The sequence below is a fragment of the Lygodium microphyllum genome, chromosome 13 (genome assembly GCF_053477565.2).
Source record: "Lygodium microphyllum isolate KBCC chromosome 13, Lygodium_microphyllum_v1.1.10, whole genome shotgun sequence".
Classification (NCBI taxonomy): domain Eukaryota; kingdom Viridiplantae; phylum Streptophyta; class Polypodiopsida; order Schizaeales; family Lygodiaceae; genus Lygodium; species Lygodium microphyllum.
The window spans coordinates 76,940,666-76,959,808 of record NC_141147.1 but is presented as its reverse complement, the minus strand read 5'-3'; the positions used below and the strand labels follow the sequence as shown (position 1 = coordinate 76,959,808).

Sequence of the window (19,143 nt, the reverse complement as noted above, 5' to 3'; positions counted from 1 at the left end):
AATGCATTAATCTGGCTTTTATGCTTACCAGCAATAAGCATCCATCCACATAAAGCACGAGTATAATAAGGCTTCCATCATCAGCCTTCTTAATATATAAGCAGTGATCTACCTTTTAAAACCATGTGAGAGCATGAAGGCATCAAACTTTTTATACCATTGTCTAGGAGCCTGTTTCAAACCATATAAGCTCCTCTTAAGCTTACATACCAAATGCTCATTTCCATGTATAACAAAGCCTTCGGGCTGTTTCATGTACAACTCTTCTTCCAGATCACCATGCAGAAATGCAGTTCTAACATCCATCTGATCAAGTTCAAGATCCATAGATGCTACAATGGCAAATAACACTCGAAGAGTGGTCATTTTGACAACAGGAGAAAACCCTTCTTGAAAATCAATGCCCTCTTTTTGTGTATAGCTCTTAGCCACAAGTCTGGCTTTGTATTTGGGTTTGCCATTCACACATTTTATTTTATAGACCCATTTGTTAGGAATGGCTTTTCTATCCTTGGGCAATGTAACCAAATCCCAAGTATCATTCTGATACAATGACTTCATTTCTTCCTACATAGCTAGCTCCCACTTTTTCTTTAACTCACATGATAAGGCCTCATTATACGTAAGAGGCTCACCTTCATCTGTGAGCAAAATACAGTCCAAAGAAGAATCAAATCTTTCTATAGGTCTTCTAACACGTGTAGACCTTCTTACCCAATGATTTGTGTTATCAGGTAGTGGATCCACATCCAAGAGAATGTCAATGGCCTCATTGTTTGGTTGTTGAACTGCATGTTCAGGTTGCTATAATACAATTTCAGGCTGCTGTAATTCATTTTCAGCATGCTGATTTTGGTGCTCAAGCTGATGTTCAGCCTCCACTTGCTGCCCATTTTCATCTGGCTCAATGATGATACGTTGATTGTCATAATCAGCATCAAAAGGAGCTGAATGTTCAGTGGCTGATGGCTGCTCTAGTAACTGATCATGCTGAAATTTAACTTTCTTTTTGTCTGACTTATTAGATATGACATTTTTCAGCATCTTTGACTCATTGAATATCACATTCCGACTGCGTAGCACCTTTTTTATGCTCGGAACCCAAACTCGATAGCCCATTTCCCCTTCATCTCCATAACCCATGAAGATTGCCTCTATGAGATTTCATGTCAAGTTTGGTTCTGCTATCAACAGGTACATGTACATAGCATTTGCAGCCAAAGACTCTTAAGTGGTCATATGAAGCAGGTTTGCCAGACCAAACCTCTTCAGGAATGCCACTGTCAAGTGCACGACGTGGAGATCGGTTGCAAATATGCACCGCGGTTTTAAGTGCTTCTTTCCAAAACGATTGTGAGAGATTAGCTGTGGATAACATGCACCGAATCTTCTCACATAACGTGCGATTCATTCGCTCAGCCAGACCATTAGAAGATGGATTGTAAGGAGCTATAAGCTCTCGTTTAATCCCATTGTCACCACAAAACTTATTGAATTCTTCAGATACATACTCTCCCCCATTATCTGTTCTTATGCATTTTAACTTTAGGTGTTTGTGAGTATTAACCAATGCATAAAACCTTTTAAAAGCATCCAATGCTTCACTTTTCTGCTTAAGCAAGTAGACCCATAGCTTCCTAGACTGGTCATCAATAAAAGACACAAAATAACGGAAACCACTATGAGTTTTTATTGGCATGGTGCAAACATCAGAATGGACTAGATCCAAGATACATGCCTTCCTAGAGGCTCCATGAGAGTAGAGGGACTCTTTACATGTTTACCAAAAATACAATCATCACAAAAGTCAAGCTTTGAACTTTTCACATCAACTCTTCCAAGTGAAGAGAGTGCTTGCAAACCCTTTTGGCTCATATGTCCAAGACGCTTGTGCCATAACTCCATATGTGATTGTATTTCAGCAACTGAAATATACTTTCCAGGAAGTGCCTTGCCGTAGAGATAATACAGAGTCCCCTTTTTACCACCTCTAGTGACTAGCATAGATTCTTTTTGTATTTTCCACATGCCACCACCAAAAGTAGTGAAGTAACCTTTACTGTCAAGCTGCCCAATAGAAAGCAAGCTCTTCTTGATGCCAGGAACATACCTAACATCATGAAGAATCAATTCTTGATTATTTTCTAGAGCCAGGTGTATGGCGCCCATTCCTTCAATATCACATACATGATTGTTGCCAAGCTAGACTTTTCCAAGATTGCATAAGTAGAAAAACACTCCAAAGATGGAGTTACATGAAAAAAAGCACCGCTGTCAACAATCCACGATTGTGACAAACCATCATGAGCTGACAACAAAGCATCTATCACATCTGCTTTAGTGATATACATGTCCTCCACTATCATAGCAAGTGGATCTGAAAATGCAACCAACAAATCAACATCTTTATCATCTTCTATCTCCTCAATAACAACACTAGATACCACATTTGCTTTCTCTATGTCTTTGGGGTTAGAGTTGCCATCCTTGTCATTCTTTTGGCCTTTTGCATTAGCCTGCTTCTTACGTTCTTGTTCCTTTTTAAAGTACCTACAATCGGGCTTTTTATGCCCTTTGCGACTACATTGATAACAAGTTACATCGTGCTGTTTTTCCTTGCTTTTGCTGCGATTTTCGTTTTTATTTGCAGCATTATACATTTTTTCAGCTCTTCCTCTTACATTGTAGGCTGATCCACTGTTTTTCCCACTTGCCTTGCGTCTAATCTCTTCATTCAGAATAGAACCACGCACACCATTAAATGTCAAGTTGGGGTTATTGCTCAGTGACAACCAATGCTTCCTATGAATTGGGCAAGGTCATAAGCAAGAAGATAGCCCTCAATTTAGGATCAAAAGCTGGCAAATCTACATCCTGTAATTGACTCAAAATACCAGTGAAAGCATTCAAATGCTTTGAAACAGGTTTGGACTCATCAAGCTTCAAGTTGACCAACTTCCGTATGAGATGTGCTTGATTGACAGGAGTTGTATTCTCATAAGTAGCCTTAAGCTTTTCCCAGACTACATAGGCAGTATCAAGTTTCTTTATATCAACCAAGGTGTCATCTGTGACAGCCATTTTGATGTAGGTAATGGCCTTTTTATTCATTTTAGCCCAATTCTCATATGACAAAGCAACAGGCTTATGTTCTTCTAAAGCATCATCGCAATCCTTTAGAAAGAGTATATCCTGCATACGATCTTTCCAAAGATCAAAACCATTTCTGTCAAATTTACGAATCTCAAAGAGATTCTTTGTGTCAGATGTAGATGCACTGCCAACCATTTTCAGGAATACACAATTGCAATAACAGGCTGAATGCTTTCGGCCAATAGCAAGGTTTCTGAATTGTAACAGCAAGTACACACTCTTGTACTTCCAAAGTGTCCAAGAAGTAGATGTTTAGCTACAAATTTCAATCTCAAGTACTGATTACAGCATGTGCATGAATCAAATCTGATACATTTGCATTATGGATAGCTCCCACTTCAGTAGTACATCACCAAAATTGCCAAATGCAGTGACCCAAATGCTGTATTTACCTCTGTTTCATTGCATAATGAGTATTCAGCAATGCATATACAAAGAGAAACTGCCCTTTTTCAACATTTGATGCATCCAAAACTATAAAGACTCCCACTCAGTAGTGAATCTGTTGCCAATTTCACTGTCCAGTCTCAACACGACTCAAAAATACATCACCAATGTGAAAAGCCCCAAAATTTCTGCAGTGAATCTACTCCAATTGCATAAATACATCATCCCAAGCATCAAATGCGAGCTAATGTTGTAGAAATTTCACAATTTCTGTAAAAGCCCTAAATTTTTGGGTCTCACAGTGCACAATTTCCAAGAAATTGGCTCATCCAAGCAAAAATTTCACTTGCATTTGAGAACCCCAAAAAACTTTCTGAGGCTTGTGCACTCAATGTCTGCAAATTATGGTCTAGAGATCATTGCAGTATGTGTCAAGTACCAGATTTGCGAAAAGCCCCAAATTTTAAGACACAGATTTGCACAGATTTGAACTCTGTGCTTATAGGTGTGAACACCTGGTAGAAGGGGAAAAATAAGGTGAAGAAAAGTTAAAAGAAAAGTGCCGTTGACCTTCTGCTCCGTTCGTGTGACGCAGAGTGCTTGACTGAGTTGGATGCTAAACTCATATTATTCGCACGTGTCTACGTCTTTGCAGACACGAGCACACTCCCTAGGGAGAAGCTTGGGGAATACTTGTCAAATCCGCTATCCTGGAAAGAGCAAGAATATCTTAACGAGTGCTATGACAAGCTCCTATATGAACGCATGCAACTCATCTCTGATGAGGAGGCCAACGAACTACGTCTAACTGTGACATTCAATGAAGCGCTTTGCCAACCAAATCTCTTAGAGAGAGAGCAACTAAAGCAACAATCAGAGGATCGAAGTCAATTTGAATAACGTTGGTTTGAAAACCGTATTACAATGCCAGAACTGGGAGCCCAGATTATGACGGGGTCTTAGAGGGTGATTGGCCAAATGGCGGTCTCAAAGAGACCCAACCTATGTGGCGCCAACTTTCTTTCGAGTGTTGACTACCATTTGGGGTATGGACTCAGTCGGAACTAGCCAAGGAAACTCTCTGGTTGATAAGGTTCTCATTGAGGAGGAGCTACATGTTGCAAGTAGACTGGGACAAGGTACCATGCTACTCGATGTTGCAAAATATCTGTTGTTATTGAGTAGGTTGCCATGAGTACTGGATGCGTTTGCCACACTCCAGTACAATCCTGAGTTCTACAATTGGTTTTTAGCCTCGCGAAGTGACATGGATTTATAAACGTGTATATAAATAAACAATGTGTTTAGTGACTGTGTATAGATAACACATGAAGAAAAAAACCACCACACACACAAGCAATGATAATCAAGCATAGGTGATATGCATCGAAGTCAACACCATGGGATTCAGATAAGTGATGTCTCTTTGAGTTGCACTTGTTTATTATAGTTGAAGCATATGACTTGCATATACTCTCACGAGTTGCCAAGTGAATGCAGGATGACATAGGTCTCGGTACGAAAGAGTTCAAGGTCCAAGTCACCACAAGATCACCAACCCCACAAAGAGCCATTACGGAGAAAGTGACAGAAATACCAAGAGCAAAGAGCCGTGATAGAAGCCCCGTTGGAAGAGAAAATCAACCATGCAGAAAGCACATAGTGCATTTGATCATGGCCCAAAGTATAGTCATTGGCTACTCTTTCTTTCTTGGCCAAACTCAACATCCGAGTAGGAGCCATGGTCTCAACAATGACAAACATTTCTTCGGCAACCATTTCTTTGTCTACTAGGATGCCATTTGTTACTAGATGCTCTATCCCTTGTCCATGCATAGCTCACTGTAGTTGCTACCTCAATTGTATCGATGTCTCACATGTTACAAAGAGCTTTGTAAAATCTCAAGTGTATCTCTAAATCTCAACAACTGTTCCTCTAGCATCGAGGCTAGTAACACAATCATCTTTGTAATATCCATTTTTCATAGCCTTTGGATCTCGACAGTTTTCAATCCAAATGAAAGGTTGATAGCCTTAATGTATTGCAATGGTTGTATTCATTTTACAAAAAAAAAAGAGCAAAAGAAAAGAAAAGAAAAGAAAGAAAGAAAGAAAAACGAAAAAGAAAAAGAAAAAAAAGCACCCACGATCACAGCACAATACCTAGGGGTCCTCAAATTAGATACGTCCAGTGACCACGGTCGGTTGGCTCTGTCCCTAATCCCCTAGTCCTTTTCCACATCCCTCACAATTGTTCAGGGCACATCAAGGGCAAAACATAATTAGGGAGCTCGTCTCGCTTATGGTTCTCGACCTGTCACCTTGAATCATTTGCACAATTCTTTGTCGCACTCCATCTCAGTGCTATTGCAATCAATAGTGGAAAGCAAGGCATGGAAGACCATGGAAAGTACATTGTACTCTTCAACCACCTCTAGTAGCCACTAGCTACCAAAGCCAAGGTATCAATGAGCTCAATTATGCTACATTGCGTTGTCCAAATCACAAACGATATCTCAAGAAGCCTTTAAGTGTACTTCTCCTTAACATCGACAAAATTTTCCACCCCATTGAACCCTTGCTACATCCACCCATTGCTACGAGGAACCAGACCAGCAATCTTCTAACTATGCAATATCTAAGTATGCACAGGTACACACATGATATTTGAACCACAACCTATACTCAGTTTGGGTCCTCAAGTGTAAGACATTACTCTCAGTGTCTCCTAAACTAATCAAACTACGTCTTGTGCACGATAAAAGACTAGCACTATTTCCAGGGAGAGACAACATATGTGAGGTTTTCAATTGCAGGTACTGAAGACTCCATCAAAAGCGTTGTCAGCTCTTCATCATCAGTCAATTTTGACCTCTTGACCATTCCCATCATGCAAGCCCACCAAAGAATCGTCCTGTGCAGAATTCCCACAAACCACCACCTGTACCAGCCACCCATGTCAACATCGTGGCCCCAATGACCTTCATTCGCCCCACCACTAGAACTCCTCCAAGGTAACCACAAACGTCCCTGCCATCGATGTCTTCGGTGCATGTTAAAGCCTGCTACCTACGACGGTGAGTGCCATGGGATTGGCACTCGTCTAGGAGGGGATAATGTTAATCCTCAGACGAACAAGGCGAAAAATTCGGAAAATCTAAAGCAGAAGACAAGGCGAAGGCAAAAGTGAAACGGAAGACGAAGGTACGCCAAGAAAAATATGGAAACACAAGAAGTGTGGAAAAGTCCTAAATCAAGGAGAAAAACGCACAAGAAAAATAGCAAGTCAATACTTTTGTCAAAGAGCGCAAGGCACGCCATGATTTATTTTGAGAGCGTTGGGCTCTCACTCATGCAATTTTTAAAGGTAGATGGCCAGTAGGAAGGAAGCTAGGAAGATAGGAGGACAATGGGAAATATGGCCTAGGCCACGGCCGGCCATGTAAAAAAAGGAGATAAAGGGATGACCGCCCAAAGGGATTTAGGGGTTTGTATATAAAGTTGAAAAAGTGAATGAGAAGCTCATTCTTATGTGTGGCCAAAAGTAGCTCTTTTCTTTTTCTTCTTATTCTTGTTCTTGCTTGCTTCAGCTCGCACTTGAGAGAGGGAGTGCTTGAGCTTATGCTTGAGAGAGGAACGCTTGAAGCGATAAGCGGTCCGTGTGTCTCATCGGTTGATCGCCTCCACACTCCTATATCTCAAGGATCAGGACAGGGGTAATGAGCTGGAGAGTGTGTCGTACTCTAAATGGATCTCGAATCGCAGCAAGGTAGTCTTTGGATATCGAACGCCAGCAAACGTAGTAGTGAGAAGTTGGATTTGATGCAGATGGCAGTGAGGAGAGAGAAAGACTAAAAACGCAGGCAGGACTGCGTGTAGGAGAGAGAAAGATTAAAAACGTAGGCAACATGTGAGAGAAAGACTAAAAGCGTAAGGACAGTCTGCAAGAGAGAGAAAGACTAAAAACGCAGGCAGAATAGCCTGGCGACAGCATGTGGCAGTTGGCTCAAGGCTGTGATGATGTGGCAGGCTATACGGTTGCAAGTCTGCACAGGAACAGCAGTCGCCTGGCTGGAATCAGCTCCAAACTGTGTGAAGAGGTCTGAAAATCAAGCGCCAACTGATGTAGACAACAATGGACAGCTTCGGTTGAGATGTCCTTTGCGAACGATGTGTGGGTAGTAAGTTGAAACACTTGAAATCTGCAAAAACGAGATTAAGGGTTGAATGGAGGGTAGCATACGTATTTATAGAAAGTTTGGGCCCTCCCAAGTGGGTTTGCGCTTATGGGACACAGAAACTCTCTAGGATCGTGTTTCTTTTAAATAAACAAGGTTTCTTCATTAATTAAGCATGTTTTAGGGTTGTTTAAGTAAAGCTAATGCATTTTTAGCTCAACACTCCTTCTCAGGCTCAACAACGGTGCCGCGAGAATAGAGGCCAGCCAAGCCCTTTTTTTGTTTATCTTTTATCCCAATGCATTCCACCCCAAAGCAGCTAGAGCATCGGACAAAGGGTATGCGTCGGCTGCCCAGCGGTCTACTAAGACTACAGTGGCGATGGTTATCTTACCAAGGGAACCCAAGCGACCACCCCAGAGAGGACAGGGCATTGGACAAAGAGTGCACGTCAGCCGCCTAGTGGCCTACCAAGCCTTACAAAGGCGGATGAAATCAGCTATGGATTTTTTTTTTTTGGGTTTTTTTAAAAGGGCTTTTTAGGTTTTATAGATTAAGCATTAAGTGAGGGTTTTAAATTAGTTTTCGTCCTATTGAGCATTCGTGCCCTAAACGGGAGAGTGATAAGGGATGGTTAGACCCAAGACCTTCACAAGACCAGCGTACTATCCCTACCATTACTGGATGTCGATGACGAAGAAAATGGCTATGGTGTGTGTATAGCAAATATGTCAAACAAGTAAGCTGGGAAAGACTGCCTTGGAGATTGCCATGTGCAATGCCACGAATATGGTGGATCCTAGAGTCGATCACTCCAAACGACCGAAAAGGGATAAATGCGCACAGATGTATGTTTATATGAACAGAATGCCAATGCATGGGGTAATGCAAAGGGAGATGTAAGATATCATGCTCATGCAATATGCTATGCAACGGTGCCACTGGGACAGTGCCCTCGCAAGGGAATTGTTCACTTGTCCAAGTGCCCTTTTACAATCATGTCATCTTGACAATGCGGATGAAGTTACAAATGTCCATAATACAATACAAAAGAATAAATGAATGTAATGTCTAAAAAAAACTGTAAGCATCATCATTGTTACTATCAAGAGTAGAAGTTGCCCACTCTCAAATTGGAAGGGAAAGCAAGAAAGAAGCACTCTCTCCCTATCAAGCTCAAGAAGTAGGGCACAGTGTACCCAAGTCGATCTTGGGTAGCAGGTATTAAAGAACTGGCCGGTTGACTGCTTTGGTCAATATATCTGCAAAATTATCTGATGATGGCATAAACTCTAGGCGAATAGTGCTTAGCTCAACTTGCTCTTTGGAAGAGTGGAGGTGGACTCCTACATGCCGTGTTTGTGGTGCGATGATTGGATTGTCCGCAAGGGCAATGGCACTTTGGTTGTCGCAGTAGACAATTGTGAGAGTCACATGGAAAGTGAAGCGCCGCCAGTAAGTTCCTCAGATAGATGGTCTCGGTGGTGCCATTGAAGAGAGACCATCGTCCCTTGCTTACGGCTAGACCAAGAAACGAGAGCCCTGCCCAAGGTAAAGAGGTAGCCGCCATGGGAACGCCAGGTGTCAGGATCTCCTGCCCAATCAGAACCAGTGTACCCTTGCAAACATAAACCAGAACCATATGTCAGGCCATAAGAATAAGTACGCACCGCAAATAATGCAACACACGAAGACATGCAATCCAATGTGACATCCTAGGTGCTGTGAAATACTGATTGAGTATGCTAACTGAGTAAGCTAAATCTGGCCTAGCGTGAATTAACCAAAGAAGTTTTCCTACAATAGAATGATAGGTATGTTCATCGAAGGGCTGTCCTAGGATATCCTTCGACAAGTGGACAATAGGATCAAGAGGCGTTGCCATTGGTCATGTTTGATCCGGAGTGTACTGTTTCACGAGTTGAAGGGTGTACTTATACTATGACACAAAAATACGGCCCCCAGAATGAACTACCTCCATCCCTAAGAAATAGGACAATAAACCAAGGTCTGTCATCTCAAATGTAGCTTTAAGCTTAGTCTTGATTTTTGCTATGGCAGCAAAATCTGAGCTTGTGATGAGTAAGTCATCAACGTATAGCACTGTAGTAGATCGAACATATAAGTTCAGATCATAAGGGGTAGAAGGTATTCGTGAGTCTAGAAGAACTCATACATCCTATGGAACCAAGATTGCGATGCTTGCTTCAGCCCATAAAGAGCTTTATGTAAGTGGAATACCTTATCCCTAGGGTTTCTTGAAGGAAAGCTCGATGGCTACTCCACATAGATTTTCTCCTCCAAGAAATCGTTTAGGAAGGCACTCTTGACATCCAACTGATGTATCGGCCAACTGTGGTGGGCGGCTAGTGTGAGCAGCAACCGAAAGGAAGTCAATCGCGCAGTAGGGGCAAAGGTCTCTTCATAATCAATGCCATGCTTCTGTCGAAACCCTTGCACTACAAGGCGAGCCTTGTACTTGTCTAAAGTCCCATGAGCTTTTAGCTTGGTCCTAAAAATCCACTTTGTCTCGATGACTTTATTGTGGCTTGGACGATCCACCAATGTCCAAGTCTCATTTCGGTCAATACTCTCTAGCTCCTTCTCCATGGCCTCTTGCCATTGAGGGTGTTGAAGAGCCTCTTGCCATGTATCCGGCTCAGAATGCGCTATATAATCAGTTGTAAACAATGACGCAAATGATGCTTGAGGAGCAAGCCGGGCAGATCTTCTAGGTTCCTCTGGAGTGGAATCCGGCGGTAGGATCCCTAAATCCTGCATGGTCAATTGGTACCAGCGAGGTAACGGGACTCGCAGAGGGGGCCTGGGAGCATAAGAATGAGTGGAAATGTCAGGAGCGGGAAGCAGACCAAGCTCAGTAGACATGATCTTTGATGATGTGGAAGAAGGAATCGGATCGGAATCCTGTGCAGAGGATTGCACGATATTCCTCTCGTCAAAGACAACATCCTGTCTAACGATCACCTTGTTTGTCCGAGAATCAAACAAACGACAGACTTTCGCTTTAGAGGAATATCCCACAAAAATAAGGAGATCAGCTCAGGGAGTGAGCTTTCCTATCTTGTCATCCGACGTATGTGTGTATGTAGACACTCGAAGACTCTAAAGTGGGAAATAACAGGCTAAGAGTCAAAAAATGCTTGATACGGGGTCTTTTGAGAAAGAGCTGCAGTAGGGCACCGGTTGAGGATGTATACCGAAGTGTTAACAGCCTCGACCCAAAGGCATTCAGGTAGCTTTGCTGCGAATAGTATAGTGTGTGCCATTTCCATGATTGCCCGGTTCCTACGCTCTATGACTCCATTCTGAGAAGGGGAGTTGGTAGAGGTGAGTTGGCGGGAGATGCCATGCTTTTGTAGAAACTCGGAAAACTTGTGGGAGATGAACGCACCACCGCTATCACTCCTAATGCAACTGTCACGATCGGCAGCACCCAAGCAGAAAAATATGTGAAAGCATTTGACTTATGCTTGAGAAAATACACCCACATATATCTGGAATGATCATCCACTACAAAAAAGAAGTACAACGTGCCGTTCAAGGTGGCAGTGGATGTCAGCCCACAAAGATCAACATGAATCAATCTAAGAGGTGCCTAAGTACGATGTGAGGTCTGTTGAGGGAATGGGGTACGGTGCTGCTTCTAGAGTTGACATGCTTTACAAACATCTCGAGCTAGCTTCAGACATGGAAGGCCTTAAACCAGCTCATGGCATGACAACTCATAAAGAGAGTCATAACCAAGATGCCCTAAGGGAAAATGCCAAAGGCACTCATTGTTCATAGGCTCCCGAGATGTGGCTAAGGCTTGGAAGCTATGGAATACGGAGCCCGCAACTGTTGGCTTGGTCATAAAATGTGTCATGTGGTATAGGCCATTAGGTAGTGCCTCACTGCGAGGAATCACTAAACCAGTTTGAGAGTCAAGGATCTCGACTGTGATCTCTGTAAAGAAGATTGCTCGCCCTAATTGGCAAAGCTGCTGAACAAATAACAAGTTCACTCCGATCTGAGGGACATGATATACATTGTCCAACGAAGCTAGATTCGGACCCTTGTTAGTGGCAAAACTGATGCAACCTTGAGCTTGAATCTTGACCGAGGAGTTGTTTCCTACGCGGACTCATTTGGTTGCAGGGGCTCGAGAACGGAAAATGTCCGCTATAGGAGTCATATGATGTGTAGCTCCATTGTCCACAATCCAAACAAGAGCTGAAGTGCTTAGCTGTGACGAGTGGGCCTCTTCGGTAACCTCCTCAGGAGGCAACTCATAGATGTGGATGAGACTCGCATAAGATGTCTCTATGGAGATGATGTGGGCATCTGCAGATTAGTTAGACAAGCCCTCTGGAGTTGAGAACGTTGTCAACTGACATGGCTGAGCAGTGGCAGTATGAGTTTGACCTTTAAATCGCCCCTTGCCATCACCCTGCCTCCCTTGCTGGGGTTTGCTCGACTGAGGGGCGGGGGTTTGTGACTTAGATTTTGGTGTTGTGCCTCTTGCCTTTCATCGATACTCGTCGTCAAAATGGCCAGCCTTTTGATAATGTTGACAATATCTTTTCTATTTGCCACCCAGGTTTGAGAGATTGGAATGTTCCTTGTGATTCCTCGTATTGATTTTGCTTTTGCTTTTGCTTTTGCTTTTGATTTTGATTTTGATTTTGAGTGGAGGTTTAGTTTTGTTTTCCCTTTTCTTGTTGTCCTTTCTGAGAATGAGTAACGAGAGCTCCCTCTGAAGAGGAATTCATATGAAATTGATTGAACAACCGTGCGTAACGCAACAAGTGACACTCAAATTCATAGAATGTATGTATGGTAGGCTTTGAAACTATACCTTTCACAAAATTGAAATATTTCCTGAGGAGTTTATTTAGGAACAATGTGACTTGATTGTCAGAGGACTTGGGAGTCCCCATAGTGGAGAATTCAGCAAAAAGACGCTGATACTCAGCCAACTTGACTTTCGAGTCATCTCGGGCAGTGATTTTGAAAAGCTGGAGCTCATGGTCAAGATTGATATAACAAGTCCTTTCTTGAGCCGCATAGTGGTCAATCAAGTGTGTCCATCGCTCAGATGCTAAGTCAAAATGCTGAAGTTAAGAATGAAACTCAAGCAATAAGCTCTGCATCAACTCGACAATAGCGGAGGCATTTCTAGCCTTCCATGAGCGGACAACCTCGTATGGGACAAGTGCGAGATCGGGTTGGGGTTTCAACCCTCGCACAAGATCTCATAGGTTATGGGAGTCAAGGATATGTCTCATCAAGTTCGACCAAGTGGTAGGCAGAAGTAGGCTATGAGTATCCAATGAGTGCCGATTGAGGCGGAGACACTGGAACATGAATGTTTCCATAAGGTGCTGGCGTAGATGGAGGCACTGAGACACGGAAGCCATGTCCAAAGTGAGACTGGGGTACAACAGTATGACCAGAAGGTCCACTAGGTAAACCCATGGAGGCAAACTGTGGGGTCAATTGATCCACACTTGGGAGAGACTGGAGGGGATACCCAAGCTGCAATGATCCCGAAAATATGTGTGAAGTAGGTGGAACACCACCCGGTTGAGGGAAGGATGAGATCCTAAAGGATGTGCTTATGTTTCCATAACCCCCCGGTGTGATGTGCAGTGCAACATGAGGCGTTTGAAATGGAAATGTAAATGGTGTGAATGAAAGTGGAAAAGTAGTGGAAGAATGTGGTGGGATGGGTGGGTTTTGAAAATGTGGTGTGTGAGGTGCAGATGCATTTTGTTCATTTTTATCATTTAATGATTGGAAATAAAAATGTGAAGATGATGATGTACCATGCAATGAAAAAAAAGGAACACCAAATTCATTCTGTTTTTGTGAAGTAGACAGTAAAGAAGGAAGGTTAGAAGAAGAGGTACCTGGCTTTTTCTTATAATCCCCACGACGTGTGTTAACATACAAGAATTGGTCCTCAAGAGGACCTTTTCCGTAGTCAACAGATTGGACTTTTTTTTCCACATGATCTCTACCAGAATATTGCAAAGCAGAAGAGGTAAAAGAAAAAGGAACAAAAGACGAATCTAAAGTACCTTGCACCGGAGTGGACGAAAGAGAATGAAAGAAAGGAACATACTCCGGGTCTTGTTCTCTAAGAGGGGGGCCCATCCCTGATGGAGGTCTCAACAGCCCTATAACATCATTAGATTTACACGCAATATCTGAAGAGAGAAATTTATGCATATCTTCATTTAGAAGCTTTTCTTGAAGGGCAATCTTTCGATCGAGCTCCTCAATCTTTTTTCGTCTATAAGCTATAATCAGTTTGTATTCTTCAGAGGTCAGCTTGTCTAGATTTTCTTCCATGTAATCAAAAGTGTCTTTCACCATGTTGGAACTTTGTGGAGCAAGCTGATCGGCCCACTCTCGCTCCATTCTCGACATAGTTGGTTTTGGAAACTGAATTGGTGTTGTTGTGTTCGAAGTCATTTGAACCTATTGTTGTTCTTGCTTCTTGTGTAGAGCTTTAAGATCAAAGTCCTAGGTTTCTCAGAGAGTACTAGGTTTCTCAGAGAGTACTAGGCTTTGATACCATGTAAAGAGATGCCCTAACACAGAAACATAAACAGAAACCATATAACAAAGTACAGATCGATAAAAGAACACAGTTAGGGTTAGGGTAACTTAAAGACATTGAACATAGTGAATGAATGAAGTGATATGACTACAGAATATACGATGCTCGTGCAACAAACACACTATGCTGTGAATGAATACTGTACCTCGAACTCCTGTATCTCAAGGATCAGGGCAAGGGTAATGAGCTGAGAGTGTGTCGTACTCTGAAGGATCCCGAAACGTAGCAAGGCAGCCTTCGGATGTCAAACACCAACAAACACAGGAGTGAGAAGCTAGATTTGATGCAGACAGTAGTGAGGAGAGAGAGAGAGACTAAAAACACAAGCAGGACAGCTTGTAGGAGAGAGAAAGACTAGAAATGTAGGCAAAACAGCCTGTAGCAGTTGGCTTAGGGCTGTGATGACGTGGCAAGCTGGACGGCAGCAGGTCTGCACAGGAACAACAGTCGCTTGGCTGGAATCAACTCCAAACTTGCGTGAAGAGGGCTGGAAATCAAGCGCCAACTGATGTAGATTGCAATGGATAGCTTCGGCTGAGATATCCTCCGCGAACAGTGTGTGGGCAGTAAGTTGAAACACTTGAAATATGCGAAAACGAGATTAAGGACTGAATGGAGGGCAGCATACATATTTATAGAAAGTTTGGGCCCTCCCAAGTGGGTTTGTGCTTATGGGATACAAAAACTCTCTAAGATCGCGTTTCTTTTAAATAAACAAGGTTTCTTCATTAATTAAGCATGTTCTAGGGCTGTTTAAGTAAAGCTAATGCATTTTTGGCTCAACAAGATCAGCATGGTATCATCATGTCAGAGTCACAGTACGTGGATAAGCTGTACATAGGCTTAGTATGCAAGATTGCAAACCTATCTATGTGCACTCTTATGGAGATAGGCTTAAAGCTGTCTATGCATGATGGTGAAAAGATGTTTGATGTTGCAATTTAGAGGTAGGTTATTGGCTGTTTCATTTATCTTTGCAACACACGCCTTGACATTCAATATGTAGTATCTCAAGTGAGCAGGTATATGCATAGCCCATGGACTATACATTGGCAAGTTGTTAAGCGGATCTTCAGATACTTGCAAGGTACTCAGTCACATGCATTATTATTTCCCAAGGGGGAGGGGACTTGCAATTACAGGCTTATAGTGACGCAGATTGGGCTGGTGATACAGACACTAGGCAGTCTACTAGTGGACATTGTTTCTTTTTGGGCTGTTCATGCATTTCATGGCTAAGCAAGAAACAGCCTATGGTGGCTACCTCGTCGTGTGAGGCTGAGTACAGGGCAGCCTTCACGACAACAATAGAATGTGTATAGTTGTGCAAATTGTTGGTTGATCTACATTAACCATTGGAGGGTCCTACACCCATTCTTTTTGATAGTTAGAATGCTATTGTAGTGGCATAAAATTTTGTGTTTCATGGTCACACGAAACAAATTGAGATGCATTATCATTATGTTAGAGAGAGATGCTATGTAAGAGAGACCAGCTCGATGTATGTTCCTACATAGAGAAATGTTGCAAACATTTTCACCAAGGCACTACCTCATGAGATGTTTGAGGCTTTTCACAAGTCCTTAAACTTGCTACCCTTTGGTGATTGATCATTCTTGTACTTTGCCACATTGGCACTGCAAGGGGGGTGTTAGAATTTACCAGTTCTACGGGCAGTGCCCAATGTTTTAGTCTTTAGTTCTTTTTCAGTTCTTAGTGTGAACACAACTAAAGTTATAAGTTGTGTCACCACTCTTAGAGTTAAGAGTTAGAGTCAATTAACTCTAGTTGAGTTAGAGCTAGGTCTATCTTAGACCTATCTTGTACCTTTCGTTCTTATTCTTTCAGTTCAGCAAGTACACTCTACTCTTTTGCTTCAGCACACTCTCATTATCTTTTTTTCTCTCCTCCATGGCTAGCTGTCATTTTCGAACAGATCCTTCTACCTTGAATTTAACAAGCTGCTCTTGTAGAGCTGGCAATTGTGAAGATTATCCATTCGAGTGCACCTATTCTCTTGAAATGTTTCTAGAGGGACAGAGCGGTCTTGTGTTTACCTACCATATGAGATGAGGGAGGTAAGGGCAGCCAAGACCGCCAAGGAACTGTCAAACTGTCAACATGATCATCTTCATTTGGGAGTGGAATAGCACTTTTGATGAACTTTGAGAGTTAGTGTATCTCAGGATAGGTTCGATGGACCTCTTCAAATTTCACAGTTGCCTCTGGTCAGCTTGATGTTTGCCATGATAGAAAACAACACAACTGGAGAGATGTGAAGGAGAACAGAGATATCTAAAGGCAAAGAATGATGAATGACCAGGCTGTGAATCCCACATGATAGGAATATTGACAATCGAATGAAGGAGCCTATAAAGAAGCATGTATAAAGAAACTGTTGATCTGATTTGAGGACAAAAATATGAAATTTGGCCGATGTAAAAATGGTTGTGCCTGACATATGGCAAAAAGGGCTTGGACATGGGACTGCATGGACAATGTGGGTGCCCAAATATGAAGTAGGACACTGAGTCTCTATTCAAGCATATTTTTTTTGCTAATGTTCTTGGGACAGTTGCTGTTACGTTTGGCAGGTTTAAGACAACAACCTGCTTGGCAAATCTCAATCTAGAATCTTGTGGGGCTGACTAATTTTGAAAGGTCCTCTGGATTTGATTGCTTGATACAGCCTGGTCTGATTTTTGTGGTATCAAAATGATAGAACAGATTGGCTCAACCTTTGTACCAATCTTTTGTATTGTTTCAAATTATCAAGCCCAACTAGCTTGGGGGCATTTCCAGGACTGGGGCCCTTTGTAATGTGCTAGTAACGACTTTTCTTTGTGCATTTTTGACAAATTTGATGTATTTAGAAAACAAAAGGTTATTTGAAATGCTTGATTCGAATTTTGAGTTATTTTTCCGCTATGGCCTCTTGGACACTTTCAAGGGATGAAGTGATTCCACAAACAACTTGCTTGAACTAGTGATCAGTTTGTAGCATTACGTGTCCTTTAAGATGAAAGATTTGTACAGGGTTGTTTTTACGACTCTTGACAAAATTCCATTTACATGGGATAGTTGCATGCTCGTCGAAGATACATTCAAGTGAGGGAGGAATTGATGTGACCAAAATAGTGGTTGCTCAGTTGTCCTAATGTGGACACATGAGATGATAAAATAATTTCTAAGAAGTCCTACGTTTTGAATATTGTGTTTGTTGTCATGCCAGGGTTTTGCTGCCTAACCACTTAACCTCAGATCTTAGGTTGTGGGGACAACTGTTTTTCCAAATTTCATTTATATGAACTCTGTTGAATCACTTTTAGCTGTGTACTTCAAAGGGTTATTGAACATTATTTGCTGCTGTTAAAAGGTTGACATGATTTTTTTCATATTTGGTGAAATAGCTGAAAAGTTTGGTTATTCCAGTTTGGTCAAAGATTCATAATAAGTCTTGTATGGTTGCTTTTATGAGGTAAAGTAATATAACTTTTCTCATCATTTTGCAGATGATTGATGATCAGGATCTTGGGTTCTTTGCAAATTTCTTGGGAATCTTTATATTTGTTCTGGTGGTTGCTTACCATTATGTAGTGGCAGACCCCAAGTATGATTAAAGCAAGGCCAGTTAAGTTGGAACCAGCAATGCTATCTACACGGTGAATGAGAGTGGGAATGAATTGCACTTGATACACATTATCTGGCTGGACTGATTAGTATTGAGTTTAGATTGGTGCCAAGCCAGGACACCTTGACTTTTTGAGTAGTATAAAGTAAGACTACATAAGTAGTATGATCATTTCAGAACCCACAGTACATTATCTGTCAATGGGGGTCTGGTGTGTGGTGCTTGACATTACATGAGTTTGCTTGATGCAATGACATTTAGAACTAAATGGTGTACTGGTTGCTTTAACAAATTTGCTTTGGAATTTCAAGTCACAGAGAGCTTGAAGTTTAGTGTATGCACTTGGATGATAGTTTCTTGTTGCAAGTCTGCCATGGAGTTGCAGGTCATATGGCTAGGAGCCTTTTTCGCCTGTGGGGGTAGTCAGGAATAACTTTGTGCTTGCATCTGCCATGGAAACTGTTTTCAAAGGTCTCCAAAAATGGTGGCATAGCTGTTCAAGGCATAAGACAACTAAGAGATTGACCCACAGATACATTCTCCTTTCACCCCCTAGTGTAGGAGTGAGGTGTCCTCTTGCTACTAGGGTTTACTGCATTCAAGTTGACATCCTAAATTTTGTATCTTTTTGGCTTGCTGAAAGGCAAAGGCCACCATGATCGTGGGTAAGGGCGATTTGAATTTTCTTATTGAGAAAATGGGAGGAATTCGATCTAAATTTAAATGGATGATTTCTTTTTTAGACTTAAGGCCACAAGGTTTTGTGAAAGAATTGGAGTATGCCGAGTAGAAGTTAATGGCCATTAAAAAAAATCTCACCAATCTTGAGAGGAAATGGTTCATTTTGGTGCTGTAAGTTATGGTAGCTGTTCTTGTGCTGAACTGACCTTTATTCATGATGAAGAAAATTGGCTTAGCAATGCTATCTAGCAAAATGAAATGAAATAACTTCTCCATTGAAGGATAGAAGCTTGTCATTGTTTCATCTTCTATAATATCATGCTAATTGGTCTAGGTGTAAGATTGTAATTGATATGATTGTTATTGAAACCTCTCCCAACCCCTCTTTATGTAGTCTTATCTTTCATTAAAGTTAGTTTTAATGATTTGTTAATTAAAAAGTGTTAATGACATTGCTTGAAACCAACAAATGATCTCGGTGTACA

The 19,143-nt window shown here is 41.9% G+C and overlaps 1 protein-coding gene across 1 annotated transcript; it reads left to right on the top strand.

Annotated features, from left to right (window-relative positions):
• Window positions 1-17,858: 17,858 nt before the first annotated feature.
• On the top strand, window positions 17,859-18,291 carry LOC148026800 (dolichyl-diphosphooligosaccharide--protein glycosyltransferase subunit 4A). Its single transcript, XM_087691326.1, has one exon. It carries the CDS (start codon window positions 17,859-17,861, stop codon window positions 17,964-17,966), a length of 108 nt encoding a protein of 35 aa, XP_087547452.1. The 3' UTR covers window positions 17,967-18,291.
• Window positions 18,292-19,143: the final 852 nt, after the last annotated feature.

Coding starts and splice junctions, on each gene's coding strand:
- LOC148026800 (XM_087691326.1), top strand. CDS start 17,859: ATGATTGATGATCAGGATCTTGGGTTCTTTGCAAATTTCTTGGGAATC.